Below are 18527 nucleotides of genomic sequence, written 5' to 3'. Positions count from 1 at the left end.
TTAAAAGTGACCTCTTACTTTATCAGCTGGTGTATATTCCAGTTTCTATAAGGTCAGACTAACTCAATAGTAGTCCCAAAAATTATCTTTGAAGGTAGTTACATACTAATTTTTTTATATGTATTAATCCCAAGTTGTCAGTCCTAAGGGAGTCTGAACCTAGAGTCTGCTTTCCCTGCAACTAAATTCACATTTTTTTGTTATTAAGTGTTGGTAAATTTAAAATCATAATACAAAGAAGATTCTGGAAGAGTAGAACAGAAATACACCAGCTATTACACACCTGGTTTCTTCAACTGTGGTAAAGACACAGGTTTGGACATAACTGGCAGGTTACTTTGCTGAATGCTAAGAGGACTGCCATGATATCTTGTTCCCAGTCAAGTTAGCACTGCGACCTCACTCTCTTTAAAGAAAGCAGTTTTATACATTGCTTCAGCATTGGTATATATTGATGTTTCTGTAGTACAGTAACTAAATCTGTTGATAACTCACTTTCTAAAATACAAAGTCTAGAAACTTCTGCCTAGTTTTGCAGAGCTCCACCTGGGTAAACATCCTTCTTGTAAAGGCTCACAGATGTTCAAAACAAAACTGTGGGAATGACAGAAGTCAGGTCTATTCAAATAACAAAGTTTAATATGAAAAACCTTTTTCAGTGTATGTATCTAACAGCTACTGTAGCAAATTTGTGTTTAACAAATACTTCCTGATGTTTTGTCGTTGTTATGAGATAAAACATGGCACTATGTTAAGAATGTCAACAGATGTTTCTAGTTTTTCTCCAGCACTATCTACATTTTGACATATAAAAGTATTTTTAATGGGAATGTTTAGATACCAAAATGCTGTTAGGATTTTCACCTAGTTTATTTTGGTCCTTTTGATAAAATTAGATGTATTTTATGGCTTTAAGAACTCTTTCGTGCACGTTTGTTACTAAAGGCGGCTCAAGTGTAATACTTGAATATTACACAAGAGAGCCGTGAGTATCAGTTTTAGAGGTTATAGTCATCTTACTGAGTTGAGCAGGCCTACAGAAACAGCCTTGGCCTCAGGCTGCACACCAAGAAGCACCTAGTCCACAAGTAAGTTTTGAGAGAATTGTGGTCCATACAAGAAATAAAGGAACGAATTGGGGAAATGCTGAAGGCTGCTGACAGATCATGCTGTATCACACATAGGAGGATTGTCCAGTAAGGATAAAGGGAAGAAAACTATTGTTACCTGAGCTTTTATCTGGGTCACTGTTTCCCTACCTGTGTTGCAAGATAACATTTCCTTAGAGCATATAACAAGTGCACAAAAGCTATTACAGTATATAAAGTATTCCTGTATGCCCTGGGATTACAACTGTTACTTCTATAGAATATTGATGTGATTAATATATCCCCATCGAAAATTTGTTGCAGAGGCTCTTAATAGATAGATAAGATAGAAATCAGAATCCTACTAGAAGCTGTCCTGCTAAGCAGACTCTGTGGCAGAACAGCTCTGGACAGATCTGAAGCAATTCTCTTGGCTGATTACATGTCTGTCCAGAGTACTTCTGTGGAAGGATAAAAGGTGTAAGGATGGCCTGCATGGTATTTTCTTAAATGGATAGGTTTGGAAGTCACTTTACCTATTGTGTAGTGAAGGTGTTCTTGCTTTTATAGCCATGTGCAGCATTAGGGACAGTAAGATGGTACACCTGAAATGCCTACACATGTGCTTGTGAACTCTTTGATCTTATATGAACAGGGCTGAGGGTGCAAGTGCCGTCTGAAGCACAGAGTTTCTTCAGTCCTCTCTAGAGGCTAAAGGAGGGCTAGGGAGGAAAGGAGGGCTTTTGGGGACAGTGGCTGTACAGCCTTGGTGCTGAGCCATTGGGAAGGTAGCAATGATGTGTCAAAAGCAGGGCTAGTATTTGTATCACCAATTCTAGAATGGTGATTTCTTGAAGCTGTTCCACTTACATTAAAAAGTTGAAAATGCTCTTGGTATCAGGAGATCTGGTAGTGTTAATGAGTAAGCTGTTGGGGAAGGTGGAAGAGGAAATTGGGAGGATGTTAGAACACATGGGGCAGGTTTGCTGCCATGCTGTTAAGAGCAGAACTGTACTTGATTTAAAAATAAAATACAGTGCTGACCTCAGTAATACAGAAATGTGCCTCAACATAAGTATGTTTGGGTTGCTTTGTGCCTTTTAAATACAGCTCTGTACTTGCTGCCAATGGAAATCTCTGCAGCGATGCAGCAACTAATGTTTGATACGTACTTCCCTTCCAAAATACCTGTTGGTTTTGCTGGGCGTCTGTGTTGAAGTTGCTGTCCATATTGTGCTCCTTGAGGGAAACATTCAGAGTCTTCCTCTTCCATGTGCAATAAAACGCACAGGTCCACAGAAAAGTAAGTGGTGTCAGGTTGTGTCTCCCTCCTCTGGGGTGTTTGAGCAGTTACTCAAATGAAAACATCCCTTGTGACATTTCGGGGGGGGAAAAATCATACTCCATGGGAATATTAAGGAGTTGGGTAGATGTTTGGGAGATCATCCTGAGCCTTGTATGGGGACAACATCAGAAAATCATCCTCAAATTACAGAATTTGAGTGTTTGCTCTACCATTCTTGTCTTGGTTTTGAAAGGGCTGGAGTTTGGCAGCCACAGCAGTAACAGTTCTTTTCAGGATGATTTTTACACAGCTTCTCTACCACGGAAAGGTTTTTGAAATAGCATACTTGAATGTGTATTATATGAAAGCAGTGCAACATCGCTGTTAGCAACTGCAGTTCTCTTGGATGATTTTAACTTAACTGGGATGAGACTTTATGCTGGGTGTATTCTGTGCAAGCCAGAGCATTCAGCTTTCTTCCAGTGTTAAGCACAAAATGCAATTGGCCTGTAGCTGGTAGAACTAATGCCTGCATGTGACAAATGGTGTTTGTAAAAGTTAAATAGAACGCAGAATAGGAAGTATTCTGAAGCAGATGTTAAGTGGTACACTTCTACCTCAGTACTGGATATTATTAAAATATTATTTAAAAAAACACCCACAAAACACCAAAATCCCCAAACCCCCTCCTGCCCAACCAATCACCACCAACAAAACCCAAACCTCAACCCTCTGCACCTCCATTTTCACTCATCCACTCATCTGGAAGACCAGGAAAAAAACTGTAACAGTGTCTTGGAACATCAATGGAGATGTTATTGCAATAGAACAAGACCGTATGTAATGATTTTCTACTTTAAAAAGTGTGTGGTTTTGCTTTGCTTCACTACATGAAGAACTGTGAAAGGCTGTATATTCAATGTCACCATTATTTTGTGATACATCTGATTACAGTAGCCTCAGGTTGTCTAAATGCCATAAGGCTGAGGTAGAGGAAACTCAACAGCTCTACGAAAAATAAGGTGAGCAATGTTAAAATGAGCAAATGTAAACTCAGACTTCTGAATGTTCAGCTAAACATTAAAACTGACAGTTTAGGGCTGAAATTAAAAACAGATTTTGAACTAAGTTTAGTCTTTCCAATGTAATTATTTCTGAAAAGACATGTTTATGCTCCGGCACTTTTCTTAATGAATATTCGCTCACAGGAATCTCATCCCTGATGAGAGGTGGGGCACCAGGGAGCATTTTCTGGGATGTAGAGCACTGGTAGCTCATTCAGTATGGAAGGTTTAAACAAGTAACATAGCTGGCTGCCTTTATCTTTCTCTTCTGACAGAGTATGCACTTCAAACTAAAGGCCATTCCACTCATGCAGCAGCAGCTGTGTCCGTTTTAATGTCCGTCAGCCAGTTAAGTTATTAAAGACTAACACACACTTGATGAAAGTACTGTTACAAGCTCTTTCCTATTTAGAAGAGCACTGTTCGAACCATTGTGATGTGACTCAAGAAGACTCTAGGTTTTGGTTTTTGGTTATTTGAAGCGTGTGTAATATTCCTTTCTGTTGCCACAGGCTCTCTCCTTGTCTCAATCAACCCAGCCTCCTTTTACTTTGCAGAAGGCTGACATTTTATACTTGGCTACAAATTTAAGCATTTCTTTATAAATGCGTAGGACATTGAAGTCAGAGCTGAATGTGTCTGTGTGGATTTATTTCAATTATTAAAAGGTGCTTGCTTATAAGTCATTGCATCTTGAGTGCTGTACTTGAGTCAGTTAAGTTTTATATGCCATTTGGACTGTCTGTATAGCTTGTGAACCAATTCATCTGCTTTCTTGCTTATGTATTCACAGATTTTCTGATTACAATTTCAATTTTAAAAGTATGAGGATTGATTTTTTTCTTCCCTAGAGATTGAATAAAATGCTTTTTCCACACTGCCTTAAAGCTAAATGTTATATCAAGCTTCAGTGTGAATTTATTTGTGCCTTAGTGTTACTTGTGTTTTTTGTATGGATTCAGGTTATTTTTGATGGATTGAAAATCGAGAAATTGCATTTGTAAAGTGTCTTATTTGGCTTGTGCCAGCAGAATGCAGTTGGTGCCCTCACTAATCATTTCGTTTTGCAAAGATGTATAATAACCTTAAATGAAATGGGCCATTTGACTAATGAATGTCTTTCTGTGCACCTCTTCAGCATAATTAAGGCTACTCCTTTTTAAATCTTTATTCTTCTTCTGACTTATTGATTGCAATTTGTTAACTTACAACATAGAAAGTTAACTTACAACATAGAAAGAACTGCGGGGACTGTTCTCTGTGGATGTGATGTGTGCCTTGTCTCTGTCCAGGATCATTTGCTGCATAGGAGCTGATTTTACCATCAGTATTTGTATTTTACACACAAGTCTCATAGGTTGTAAGTTGCACTCTAGGAAAATTTTGAGGGCATCCCTCCAAAAAGCTGGAGGAGCTGTATTTGAATTAAATTATTTAAGAAGTGATGCAGCTTTTCAACACTCACCATACTGGCACTACTGCTGTTAAATGCTGTAACAACACGCTTAACTGGCAAACCTGGTACCGAAGGAGCATGGCAGCTGTGGCTTCGGATATGTAGACACAGAACTGTGTGAAAGATGCATGTATTCATACCGTCTGTGAATCTGGATGGCAAACTGGTTGTGAATCTCATTAACAACTCCAAGGGCTGAAATATTCACTTGGAAAACATGGAATAGTTGAAGTGTAGTATTCAAAGTAAAATAAGTTTTTGGTATGCTAATCCACTTTTTCTACTAGCAAGAACACAGGGAGAACTACCTTCTGCACTGGAAATCAACATAAAGTATTCATTAGGTATAGCCTGAAACTTCAAAATGATTTAAGTGAGATGTGGATTTGTAACTGGTATTGATCCCACCCTCAGGAAGTTCTCACGCTCTAAAAGCCTTTGCTATGAGCAGCATACTTGTTTCAGTAATAGAATTTATTTGTTCTACTAAGGAAGCAGTATCGATAAAAAATAGTCATCATCATTGCCTTTATGGGCAAACACAAGACAGGCTTATCTTGCTGTGAGGAATAAAGAACAAGTATTTGCAGGAGTGAAGTTATTTCACAAAAGGTGGGCAGTGGGTTGTCTAATTAGGAAAAAAATGCTCTGTTTTAAGTTAGATTTTCTACACACTCCAAAATCAGCATAGCATAAAGTTCACAGCTTTTTAAAGGCAGGGTTATCTATGAGCTAATGTAGCAAAGCACAACCTGAGTGTCCTGGTGCAGCAGAAACCTTTAAAGAAAAGCTGAGATGGTTAGGGAAGAAGTGAGCATGTGAGAGTGTTTGTTCAGCCTGGAGAAGACAAGGCTTCGGGAAGGCCTTACAGCAGCCTTCCAGTACCTAAAGGGGGGCCTACAGGAAATCTGGAGAGGAACTTTTTAAGAGGGCATGTAGGAATAGGGGAAGGGGGAATGGCTTTAAACTGATGAAGAGGACATTTAGATTACACACTAGGAAGAAGTTCTTCCTGTGAAAGTGGTGAATCCTTGGGCTGAATGGGGGTCTGGTCAGCAAAGGTCATTTCCTCAGTATGGAGCTGCTGTTGTAGTCTGCAGTACACCAGCAAAAAGAGGTGGGCACCACTGCTCTGGACAGGACTGGTCTGAAGGGCTAGACCTACTCGAATCTGGAACGTGTAGAGAATGTTCCATTAATGCAACAGTGCCAGGGTATGCCTCATTTGTATGTTCTTTGTCATACTTTTTACTGCTCCTTATGCAAATAAAATGGTGAAGTTTTATGCTTGTTTCCATGACGGATTCTATGATCAATTAGAGTGAATCCATGTTGCTCTCAGGTTTGGGCCAGATGTGAGGGACTGCCCTAATTTACACTGGGGCTTGCTGTGTTCTCTGAAGTTCTCGAGCATAATGCAGTTACAAATTTGCCTTGCATGTTTTTAAAGCCATACTTTCCTCAGAGAGGCTTTGTCTGGGATTTGCCAAGATTTTTGTTCATCACAAATCCATTCTTAAGTTCAGTGTTCCTGGGGCTCCTGAATGGAGAAGCTCAGCCGGGCAGGACTGCCACTCAGCATCCTGGCTGGTAAAGCAGACCACAAGAAGCATGGCTTTCAGGAACAGCTAATGCTGCTTGCATAGCCAGTGAGTGACCATTATGTTAAAACCTACAGTATACATTATTTTGTGAGATGCTTAAATTATGTGATAACACATAATATAGTGGTAGTATAGGGCTGGAAGAAATTATGGATGTGGAAATAATGCTCATTAATCTGGTAAGGAGCTTCTTCCTGGTCAAAGCTCCCTACGATGCAGGACTCTGAGAAGTAGAAACTTCACACCTGGTTCTTGATGGCTTTTGCCAGTGATGCACAGCAGTGCTGCAGGTTACTTCAGATCTTGTGTGCTAGAGCAGTAGGTGGCTTGATCAGAGGAATGTTTTAAACTTGAAATTTAATCCATTAAAGGTGAATATGAAAAGTAGCTGCAGGTCCTGCTCCAAACCTGTCACCACCCCTCAGTTCTACGCCTTGAAACAGTATTTATCTGCTGCTCTGCTGTTGGTTTACAAATACAACAGAAATGGAGCCTACAAGGCAAGTCAATAGTTCAAATGCAGAAAGAAAATAAATCAGAGAAACAGGTGTGCAAGCACTATTTTCCTGAATCCTTCATTAGCTATTGTTTCAAATATTACTTTCAACAGGGAAAAGCAAAATATTTACACAAAAGTTCACAGATTTTATACAAAAATATACCAATTTAAAATTGCAAGATAGATAAATTAACATTATCTCTAGATTTAGAAACTGTTCCATGTTCTGCTAATAGCAGTTATGACAGAAAAGCAAAGTGCTCAGTCTCTTAAGAACACTTTCAGGCAAAATCAAACTGCATCCTGCGCTGTGTTCCTCTTTGGACCAGAAGTCACATTCCAGTTCAAACACCTTCCTGTTTTATGTCTACATTCTGAAGGATGGCTGCTGCCTCATTTAATGAAAAGGTATTCTCATGAAATGCAGTGTTGTGCAGCTTTTCTTTTCTTGCAGTTTAGGTCATGAATAGTATCATATTCTCAACAGACACAGTAGGATAGTTGCTGGGTGCAGTGGGTCCCTTTGGCCTGTGACTGCAGGGTGAGTTATATACAGGCTCTTGATTAAAGTTCCCTGCATTGTCCACTCCTGAAATGTGTAGTCCTTCTTGAAAAGCATCTGAACTTCCCTTCACCACTGTTCTGCCACTCACAGAAGCAAATCTTCTCCTGTTCTTCAGTAATGTCTTTATAATTGCAAAGCTGGATTAAAAAGTGTCAGTCCAGTCTGTCACCTTCCTCTGAAAGCATCATCTTAGAAGAGTAATATAATAAAGTTAGTGTTCACACTTGGATGTATTTAGAGTTGAAATTACAGTCTACTCAAAACAAGTCATTATTCCATCATATGAAGCTGTAAATTCATGATAACCTCTATTTTATAGAAGTCATTTGAAAGGGTCTTCCCAGCCATAGTCATGTGTTATGTTCCCTCCACTTCCCTTCTGCAGGCGCTTGCCTTTGGGTGACTTTATGCTTAGTCACACTGGAAAGCTGGGCTTTGGTTTTGGTTTGTTGGGGTTTTGTTTTGATTAGTTGCGCAAGTGCCGGTAGAAAAGCAACAAGCAGGAGGAGGTGAGGGACAAGGGTAGGTCTTTGTGAAAGGGGGATTAGCTCAGGTTAAATCCCTGGTGAAACGACACAGTAAAGTATCTCTGCTATCTTATGCTCTGGATGTGTTGTGTGGTATTACTTCTGTGTCAGGTCAAGCATGAAAATCTGTCCTGTACGCTGGGTGTGCAGATCCTATGCCAAGTTCCTTTGGCTTGAATGCCGTTCTTTGTTGGGGCAAGGGCTGCTGACAGGGAGCCAGTTACAGGAGCATGGCCAAAGGCTTTGTGCATGATTTGAGGTACCCAGTAGTCTCATTAAAGTCAACAGGACCACTTCAGGGGCTTAAGTATGTACATGGGACTTTGCAGGATCAGAGCCTAACCCTATAAACTCTTCAGGATCTGTTTTTAATATGTATTCCACAAAGCCCTTGTCATGCTCCTGGGTGCCGTAAAATGATAAGTAATAAGAAATTCTATCTGTGGGATCAAAACCAACTTTCCAGTTTTGGCCATTTTTGTGTGCATTCACTAAAGCTTACGGGTGCAGCAGTGCTCAGAGACCTGGGGGGTGATGGCTTCCCTCTCAGAGGTGCCTGTGAGCCTCAGTACAAGTGGGCTTGGCAAACAGAGCCTACGACTCCTTTCTCAACTTTACCACAACAGAGATGCCAAACCTAACAGGCTACATGCCAGGAGGAGAAGGTGGTCTGGTCATACAAAAGAGGTGTGTGGCTCAAAATTAGGAGGCAAATCTCAATGTAGCCAGCAAGAAACTGCTAAGCAGAGCACTTAGCAGTGTAAAATGGCACATGTTAAGAGTCTGCCCTGAACTTTGTCCTCTGCCCTGGATGTGGTGGGATCGAGGGCTTTGCTTTCCTGCAATGCTCTTTACCCGTTTTTTATTCCACCCTCATGGGTCTGTCTCAGAATCATAGAATGGATTCGGCTGAAGAGCCCTTAAAGCTCATCCAGTTCCAACCCCTTGCCATGGGCAGGGACACCTTCCACTACACCAGGCTGCTCAAAGCCCCGTCCAACCTGGTCCTTGTGAGCCCGGCTGGGGGCCCACGGGCCCGGGTCAGCCCCGGTCACCGCCCCCCGGGGCAGGGGGCCGGGGTAGGGGGCGGCCGGCCCCGCCTCCGGCGGACTTCCCGGCCATGGCAGGGCGCTGTGGCCGCCGGCAGCGGCTCCCAGCCCGCCCCCTGCCCTCGGCTGCGGCTCGGGCTCAGGCCCACACCCCCTGCCTCCCGTTGCCGGCTCTGCTCGCTCGGTCGCTGCTGTCCGGCTGATTTACCAGCTCCAGGGCTTTGTTCGGCGCCGCCACAGCGCCCCGGGCGGGGCAGGAATCGGGCAGGCTCCCCCGGTGAGACCCGAAGCAGAGCCGATGTCCGCCGCGCCCGTCCGATCCCCGACGCTGCGGCCCCACAGGATGAAGAAAGACGAGTCGTTCCTGGGCAAGCTCGGCGGGACGCTGGCGAGGAAGAAGAAAGCCAAGGAGGGTGAGTCCGGCCCGCGGTGCGGGGGATGAATGCGGATCCGGCCGGCGTGACTCCCTGCAGCTCCCGGTCCCGTCCGGTCCCGTCCCTCCGCTGGGAGCCTGCGGCTCCGGGGGCAGCGGGGCCTCGCCCGCCCGCCTCAGCCCGCCCGAGCCCTAGGAGGCAGTGGAGGGGAGGGCTTCCCGGAGGTATCCGTGCCTTGGCTGGGTGCCGGGACGTGGCAGCGGCTGGGCCCCGCCGCACGCTGCTGTGGGGTGTCCGGTCATGAGGGGGCTTGGCCGCTTTTACTGCCGCTTCCCGGCTCTGCTTTCATGCCTCTGCCTGGAGCTGGGAACGGAACCCCGAACCCGCTGTCTGCTGTGAAATACTCCTGATGACCAAGGAAGCTGCGGGTGTCGTTTCTTTTCCAGTTGAGAAAGCCACGAGGGAACGAGTAAATCCACCTGTGTTTCATTCAAGGCCCGCTTCGTCTGTAGGCTTTAAACTTTGCCAGAGTGCTTTTCATAACCAAATGCAAAATCACCTAGCCCTCAAGCACCAGAGTCTCATGTGGGCACATTTGCATTGCGTATTTATTTGGGTTGTCACCACTGGTTGGGCTCCCTCTTTGGTGTGGGTAGCCTGGAGAAGCTCCCTCAGCATCAGCGGACGGGTACCATTTCCATGTTGGGGTGCTGGCACCCATCCCTGCTGTTGAGCAGGGCAGACGCTTTGGGCTGGCCTGGGTGCGTGCACAAGGCATTCTGAGAGCAGCCCACTTGCACAGGAGGCTGTGGAGATAGCACTGTTTAGTCCCAAGCAACACGACTCTTGTTGTAGATAGGGAGGTAGTGTCTTGCCGCTCGACTTGATAAAGATGGTCCATCCCTGTATGCACAAAGTGTACCTTTCTCCCCAGTGTTGTCTCCTCCAACACTGGTGTACTCTGTCCCCTTCCCAAACTGACCAGATGCTGGCTTCTGTAGAGAAACTTTCCTCTGTGTTATCCCCAGTCTGCCAGCAGGAAATCTTGGTGCCTTGCTGTAAGATTTAATGCAATTTTGACTAATTGCCTCCTTAAAACTGGCCTTGGTTTTGTTTCAGTGTCTGCTGGGTATAGCGTAGGGATGAAATTCGACTTCCAGCCTCCTTTCAGCTGGCTGTTGAGCGAGCATGTTTTATCCGCATCGGGTATTGCCAGCAGCATTTACAAGGTAGCTTTTTAATATTTAAAAATAACATATTTGGCCTCCAAACCTTGTGCAGGGAAATTGCTTCTGTTTCCTTCTGGCTGTTTTGGTGTGGCCTACTGGTATTTCCTTTATCATCTATTTTTAATCACATTTCTCTGACGTGGTTTTGCTGAGGAGAAGCAGTAGCGGTTGTGCCTTCCTGATGATCTCATTTGCTTCTGAAGGAAGATGGTGGAGAAGGTTCATCTCTGACCATATGCTCCATGAGTGTGCATTTCATTCAATGGTGGCTTCTAAGCTTAAACAGGTTGGCATTGTCCTTTCTTAAATGAGAAATGTGGTCATTGCTAGGTGATGGTTTTGGGGTGACTGCTTTCAGCAGGAGCCACCCTCCTGTTTTGCTGAGTTTACATGTTATTTTACCTACTCTCTTATTGGTGAAGGAAAGAGCCTGTTGTGGTTATTGCCTTCTCCACTTAGTGAGGAACCATTGTGGTGGTTGAAAGCATGACAGTCATGCTTCTGTCAGTGTGATAGGGAGGAGACTAAAACATGTGATGGGGCTTTTAGTGTGAGTATTTCTTCCAGCCTGAAAATGTGAAGGAAGGAAGACTGTCTGTAAGCCTATGGAGCAACCCATTGGGTGTGACAGGCTGAGGTCCTCCTTGTGAGGGGAATCAGCTTATTACTCTTTACATTTCGCACTTTCTCAGTGGGGTAGCTCCCAAATGCAGGCTCTCCAGACTATGGCTGTCAAACGGGAGAGGGCCAACGGCTAAGCCATGGTGAGGTAGTGTGGTGAGATCTGTGTCAGGAGGAGAGAGGCAGGTCCATCCATGGCTTGTGGGTAGGACCTGGGCAGCCACAAGAGCAAATTTCAGCGCTAAAAACTACATCTCTGTATGTGAGTGTGAAGCAGAAGTAAATTGGAAGCTTTTATAAGTGGTGTTCCCTAACTGAGTTGATAGACCATATAGGAGCCATGTGGTCAACTTTTCCTGTGTGCTTGGAGGATTCCTTCCCTCCCTCTCTCCTTTCAGGAGGTTTCTGCTAGCTTTCTCTAAGGGGACCAGCAGAGGTCAGAGTGATCTTCCCGGAGTAAATGCTGCCCTCTCCACCAGCAGCTCTCCACAACAGCAAATGGAAATGCTGACTGCTGATTTGCCGCAACCAAAAACTGGTCTTGCCTCTGCATCTAACGGCATGGAAAGCAAGGAGGCCGGAGGGTTCTTTATATGTACTCCTTGCTTCCACTGCCTGTCTTTTGTATTGTGTAAATACAGGCCTGCTATCACCATCTCAGCTGTATTCATATAACCACCTTTTCCTGGTCTGTGCAACAGCTGTAATCCAGTCATATATATATCCTTTTTGTCTTTGTGCACATCTGCACCACACAGCTCAAAGATCCTTATAATGATAGTGAAAAAGTTTTTGTTTGTTACTTACAGTTTTCGTCTTTTAATCATGGGTGGCAGCCGTTTCATAAGTGGCTACGATGTGGGGCTACAAACCCACAGCAGTTAAGCACTTTAGATAACAGTTAACGTACTCTAGTTAAGCAACTAAATTTAAATGGATTTATTTATTTATTTCAAACACACAGCAGTCTGATTTTAGAGAGCCTATACTGGGAGAGGAGGGTTCATCAGGCTTGTCAAGGTGGCCATGTAAGCTCATACCCTCACTGTGTTAAGGGAGGATAAAGAAGGTTCCTAGGTGTGTCCCTGTGGCAGTATTTGAAGCATTTACTGTATCATAAAAACAACTGTGCTGCTGCTCTTGCTTTAGCAGTATGGAATGACACTGTTCTTTGTAAGCAAATGCTGATAGGTGAGGTAGGGTTAAGACCTTAGGTCAAATTCATCTATGTTTTAAGTCCAGGAAAACCTGTAAAAGGCTTCTAACTGAAGAAGCCTTTTCTACATGAAAACTTGTAGAAAGGCTTCCAACTGAGGAAGCCTTTGAACTTCTACCTCAAACCCTGCTATACAGTATTACACCTTACGTTTATGTTTCTGAATTCTTATGGCTGTCCTGACTTAAAAGAAATAGCAGCCACTGTTGTTCATGGGGAAGCTGTTTTTACCCTAGTTTCCTATGGAAGTATGGGGTGGGTGATCTCACTGTCTGTTTGGCTCCTCCCTTCCGCTTCCTTCCCAAGAATATTTTTAACAGTTTGGTTAAAAGTGCCCCTAAGGGAAAACTGCCAGTCTTAAAGATTATTAAATGACTACAGATTGTGTCAAAATGAGTCACCAATGAGTATAGAAAGACTTTAGTGGAATCCCACAGCAGAAAAACCTGCAGATGAGCTCAACCCTTACATACTGCTAGATACCCCACTTGGGAGGGACGCAGCTGGAGAAAGGACCTGACCCTGGGGAGAGCACTGTATGGAGATGCATATTCTTAATGTTACAATCAGCCATGACACACATCCTTAAAAAACAGGATGTGTTAGTTCCAGTGCTGGTGTGACCACTTGGGTTTTACTTCTCATGCTGCTATTAGGCTATGTGGACATCTCAAAAATCTAAGTTTTCCTGATGTTACTGTGACATGGCTCTGTCGTCCTATATCTTGGGCTTTCAAGATGTGCCACATTAGTAGTGTGATTAATAAACTTATTGCACCTCTTCAGGAACTCCAGAATCCTCTTTAAATACCTTAGGAAACTATTAGGATGGTGGCAAAGCCCACAGTGGGGTACAATTAGTAAGCTAGATGTTCCCTTAGCTTCTTTTCAGACCCTGCAAAAGATATAAAAGATATAAAAGGTACTGTTTCAGATAGTGATGTGTTTCATCTCCCTCTGTAAAAGGAACTTAAAAATCTCCCCTTTCCTGTTCAGAGTGATGTCTTTGTACTGAAATAATGGAGGGGGTTTGCTGCAAGCTTTGCTTCAAGTCTGCTTGCAAAGCTTTGTTTTCCTGGTAACACACCACATGAAAGATCTGGGCAGCAGGTGTTTGGCTAAATAAACCTTCTATTATTGTATCTGTGCATGTGTGTGTTTATATATAGCCTACATGGAGGAGTCAGTGAGAGAAATACAACAGACTTAATTGCTTAGCATTGTTTCCCTTGACACAATTTGGGGTGGGTATAGGGGTGAGGAAAGTGCTCCAGATTTATTGTGCCTGATGAAATCAATAGGAGGGGGAGAAAAGAGATATGACAGTGCTGCAGAGGGCAGAATTATTGCAACAGTAGCAGAATATTATAAAGGTTTTACACATACCAAAGAAGTTAAAGTATTGATCTTGGGGTGTGTGCCTCAGCATGGCTGTGAAGAGTTTACTGTTGCATATGCCTGTGGGCTTGCCAGTTTGGTCAATGGCTTGGTAGATGCATGCTTCACTAAATGGCAAGGTTTTTCTGCCATAGATAGGTGGCAGTTGTTGGCTGTTTTGGAGAGGGAAAAGTTGGAGTGTGGGGAAGTGTCATGTGGCAAACCAGTGACAATTCAGGAAAAGAAACTATCTCCTGAGTTGTCTCTGGTACCAGGATCCTTAGGCAAAGGTGCTGCATAATCTGCCCATTTCTCACAGCTCTACACGTGCTAAAACTCATCTCCAAATTGTTCAGGTGGGACTGCTCTTGCTGCCTGATCCACTTTAGCTTTCTGGAGGGAAGAACATGGGGAAATAAGCTCAACAGCAGAATTAAAACGGAGGAAACAGTTTCTTTATCATTCATTTGAAACTGATGGGGCTGCTTGTGTAGGTAATTGCTCTCTGGAGGGAAAAGTTCAAAACCAGATCTACTTCATTGCCGTTGAATTGATGAGCACATCTCAAGTCTGTAAGATATCCCCTTGAATGCAACAGGGTGGGAGAATTGGGCTTGCTTAGAAAATGGATCTTAACTTTCATTTGAATATGGTATACTGAAAACTGTTAAAATCTTTTTAATGCTGTCTGTTACACAGTCTCCAGGGGTGTATCATTGTAAACAGACTGCAAAAAATTGAGCTTCTCTGTGTCTGTGTGCTGTGCCTTTGCTTTACTCACTTTCTAGTGGCTGCCTGAGACTTCTAACGAGTACATTTAGCTTTAAGATGATGCTGACAAATGCCTGTTTGATAGATCCTAAAACAATGTAAGGTAGTAAGGCATCTGTAGCCCAATATTCATTCACCTTCCAGGGGTCACTCACATTGGTGGTATTATTCTTGCCCAGGATTTTTGTCTCAGTCACAACTATTCCTGACTATTGCAGACTGCGTTTCATTCTGGCTTGCCCATATATCCTACTTTATGAACTGGTGCTGGTGGAATAATTGCTTTAACATCTCTGTGGTGGAAGAACTGGGGTTTGGCATCACTTGGTGCCTAGAAAGCTCAGAATGGAAGTGTGCTACTGATGTGGTGCCTACACTCTAGCTTTTGTCCTGAGGCATGTCTGCATTTCTGACTAGTGGTGAAATGCCAGTTAACTTGCAGAGTACTGGCTAGGCTTGTGGTATTTCCCACTGAACAGGAAGCTTCATGAGCAAATCTGCCTCTCACAGATCTGTGAAGTGCTATATGGGATAAGCTTCAACTGGTTGCTTCTTAGTGTCTCCTGACCTGATATCATATTTTTAAGGCACTTTCTTTCAATAGACTGGTGTAGGAGCTCACCCCCAATCTAACTTACTTTCCATGCTCTTAATATGTGGCAGTGAATTAGTCAGATGGAGAGACAAATACAAAGTGTGTAGAATCTGATACTGTGGTCCTAGTTCACACAAATATATTTGCTGCAGTCTTAGAAGATAGCTGGCTAAGGAGGTGTGTTTGTGCATTGTAATGGGCTATTGCTGCTGCAGTATCCATACAGGAGATGACTTAGGTGTTGGTTAACCAGAATAACTTGCTTTTAAGAGAGGAATTTGCATATAATTTTGTCAAAGCTGCATACTGTTACGGATATGTGTATATATCCCTAGAAAGACTGTGCAGACATATGTAAATTCAGGTTTATTATTCTTTTTACTACTAATTTAAGCAGAGAGAGACCTAAATTTCCAGTTGGAACCTGTGTAGCATAATTGCTGAGTTTCTCCTGTAGGACTCAACCATACTTCGGACCAGATCTGGTTTCAGTCTTGCTAGAGTAGTGCCTGTTTGGGTTCTGAAATTGTGTTCTATTTGGGCAAAAGCTGTACTGTGGTTATAGTTTGCGTCAATGTCCCAACCAAAATTATCTTCACATGCACAGGAATGATCCTTTTAATGGTGTCATAAACCCCTTATTTTTCTCCTGTAACTGCAGCTAGGCTAGGATGGTTCCCCCAGTGCAGCTTTAGGCACAGTCTCATGTTGAGACAATAGAGTTTTGAATTACAGCTGAAAGTTTTCTTCCAGACGGCATGCAGCAAGATGTGTGAAACAGCTCTGTAACTCTTCAGTTGTGGATTGAAGAAAGTGATTTGCTTTTACTTAAGAAAACCAGACATTTTAAAGCTGTTCTATTTTCAGAGTTGCATTCATTAACATAAGATTTATTGTAAGAACACTGTTACGTTCCATCATAAAACCTTAACAAGGTGGTTATCAGCATTTCTGATTTTCCAAAACAAGACTTTGAATTTCTTAAAAATACTAATGCAAGGATTTGGAAAGCGACATCTTTTCTCCTTGAAGTCTACACTTACTTAAAAGCCATTGTTCAATGCTACCTATTTTCATTTCTTCTAAGGGATTATTAATGCTCACATCTTGGGAAAGACTTCCAGAAGCAGGCGTCTGGCTGTTTCTGTTTTGAGGAGTGTGTGGGTGACCCTGGTGAGACCTTGATGGATGGAGAGCTGCCTGTGGACCTGGGAGAAATAGGGGGAGCTGCAAAGTGACAACTTTATGCAAAGTCTGTGCAGATGCTCTGTGCTGAATGGTGTAAAGGGGGAGTTCTTGATCCCACTGTTGGATCTGTGCGGGGAGATCAGACGGTGTTCTGCAATGTGTTATCATAAATACATCTAACCATATTGACTTAAGTACTTGTGTTTTTAAGAGTTGTGATATTTAGATCTCTTTATTATAACAAATGTGTCCTACTGATTTGCATGTCAGCAATACAGGAGTCCAGAAGATTTAGTATAGTTATGCATGTAACAGTATGTACTTCAAGAATTGTTGTAGGCCAGCTGATCCAAAACCAGATGAAGCTGCTGGAGTCTTCCAGTGCACTGGATCATGCTTTGATGTTAGGAGATCTGGCAGATTAGCTGGCAAGCTCTTTCCGTTGTGAAAGCGTGTCAGAACAACATATTACTCAGGGATCCAGAGTAATGTGGTCTGTGGCAAGACCAGCATGAGGCGGTCTGCTAGTTGTAGGATTCATTGTTTCAGCAGTTACAGGTTTGCTGTTCAACTGGGAAAGAATTTTAGTGTGTATACCTTGTGCATAAAAGTGTCATGGACACAGCTGAGGAGATGATTCTGGTTGTAGCTGAGGAAGGGTTAGTGTTGCTGGTACTTCAAAGCTGCTCATGAGGGATTCTGATGCCAAATTGCTGCTGGTTTTCAATGGGAGTCAAGTGTACAAATCTCTTGGGCATCATGAGAAATCTTGACCTGCAGATATGTACCCGAGAGGTTGTCGGTGTCAGGGTTTCTGGGATGTGATGGCTTGAAGGGGACGTATGATCATACAGAAACACTTACGTGTATCGTAAAAAGGAGTTTTCTGCTATATATGTATTATATATATATATAAAAGAGGAGTTTTCTACTATATATATTCAGCTATAATATCAATTGTTTGTGAACCTTGTCACCCTTGTTACTGCTGGTAATGCAGAAGGCTCTGTGCATGTGGCTTCCTAACCTTGGAGTCTTGTTTCCTTTCAGCGTTTTCAGCCTGTCTTTCTTATTCCGGTGGGGCAAGGTTTTCACTTCAGCAGCAGGCTGAGGGCCAGCCCTCAAACTCCTCACAGTAATTTCAGGAGATGTGGAGGCTGGCAAAAAAGAAGGAAGGGAAACCTTGTTTCCCAAAGGTTTCTGCTTATGCTGACCTCGGCTCATTACAGCAATTGTGACTTCAGCAAACCTCTAGGTTCTCTGAACTAACAGGATCTGGGTATTTTATTGCAGAAGCAAGTGACTTGAAAGTCAGCCACATTGTTCCAGAGAAAGGTCTGATCTATATCCGTTTCTGCAAGTAACGGATGGCACAAGCTCTGTTCTGGTCAGCTGTTATGATGCCCAGGTGCTTTATTGTGTACAGCCCTCTGTTGGGCGGTATCTAAACCAGCAGTTCTTGTGTGAGTGACAGTGACCCCTGTTTTTGGGGTGGGCTGAGTATGGAGGGGAAGTGAGAACAGGAACCTCTGTGTTGCACAACTAACAGGTCAGTGGCCGAGTCATCTCTCCAGGGTGAACCATATACTACTCAGTACTCTTCGCTGGCCAAGTAGAAAGCTGCAACCCCAAATTCATGACTTCTGTTGTGTATGTCTAGTTTAGCTGGAAAAGTATTATGGCTAACATACGTGGTTACAGGGTTTCATAATTTGAATCCAGTCAAGTCTTGCTGTGAAAACCAGATGTGGAGAGAACATGTACACCTGGCAACGTGTACTGACTGAGAGCAGTGGCTCTATACTCCCTGGGCCCTTAAATCACTGTCACTTCCTTGTGGAGGAACATATAACCACACAACAGAGCTTCTGATTATAAGTCCTGTACACACTATTTGTTTCTGTGCATCCGCTACAGACCCCTCTCTGGAGCCCTTAAGCTGAGAGGGGAAGCCATGGGATGGGATTCTGGTTTGGGGTTTGTTAGTGGTGAGCAACAGGGTCTTTGGGAATTCGGTTT

General features: G+C 43.3%; 1 protein-coding gene across 1 annotated transcript in view; it reads left to right on the top strand.

The window, feature by feature from the left end:
- The first annotated feature begins 9242 nt into the window (after window positions 1–9242).
- The window catches only part of PARVB (parvin beta), a 64628-nt gene continuing 55343 nt past the window's right edge, over window positions 9243–18527 (top strand). Inside the window, exon 1 of the mRNA XM_034062940.1 lies at window positions 9243–9550. Within this exon, the coding sequence (XP_033918831.1) occupies window positions 9436–9550 (115 nt within the window). The 5' untranslated portion in view covers window positions 9243–9435. The remainder of the gene's footprint in view (window positions 9551–18527) is intronic.

This window comes from Melopsittacus undulatus, chromosome 5 (genome assembly GCF_012275295.1).
Source record: "Melopsittacus undulatus isolate bMelUnd1 chromosome 5, bMelUnd1.mat.Z, whole genome shotgun sequence".
Classification (NCBI taxonomy): Eukaryota; Metazoa; Chordata; class Aves; order Psittaciformes; family Psittaculidae; genus Melopsittacus; species Melopsittacus undulatus.
Note: the sequence above shows the minus strand (reverse complement) of the source record. Positions and strands in the feature narration are given on the sequence as shown.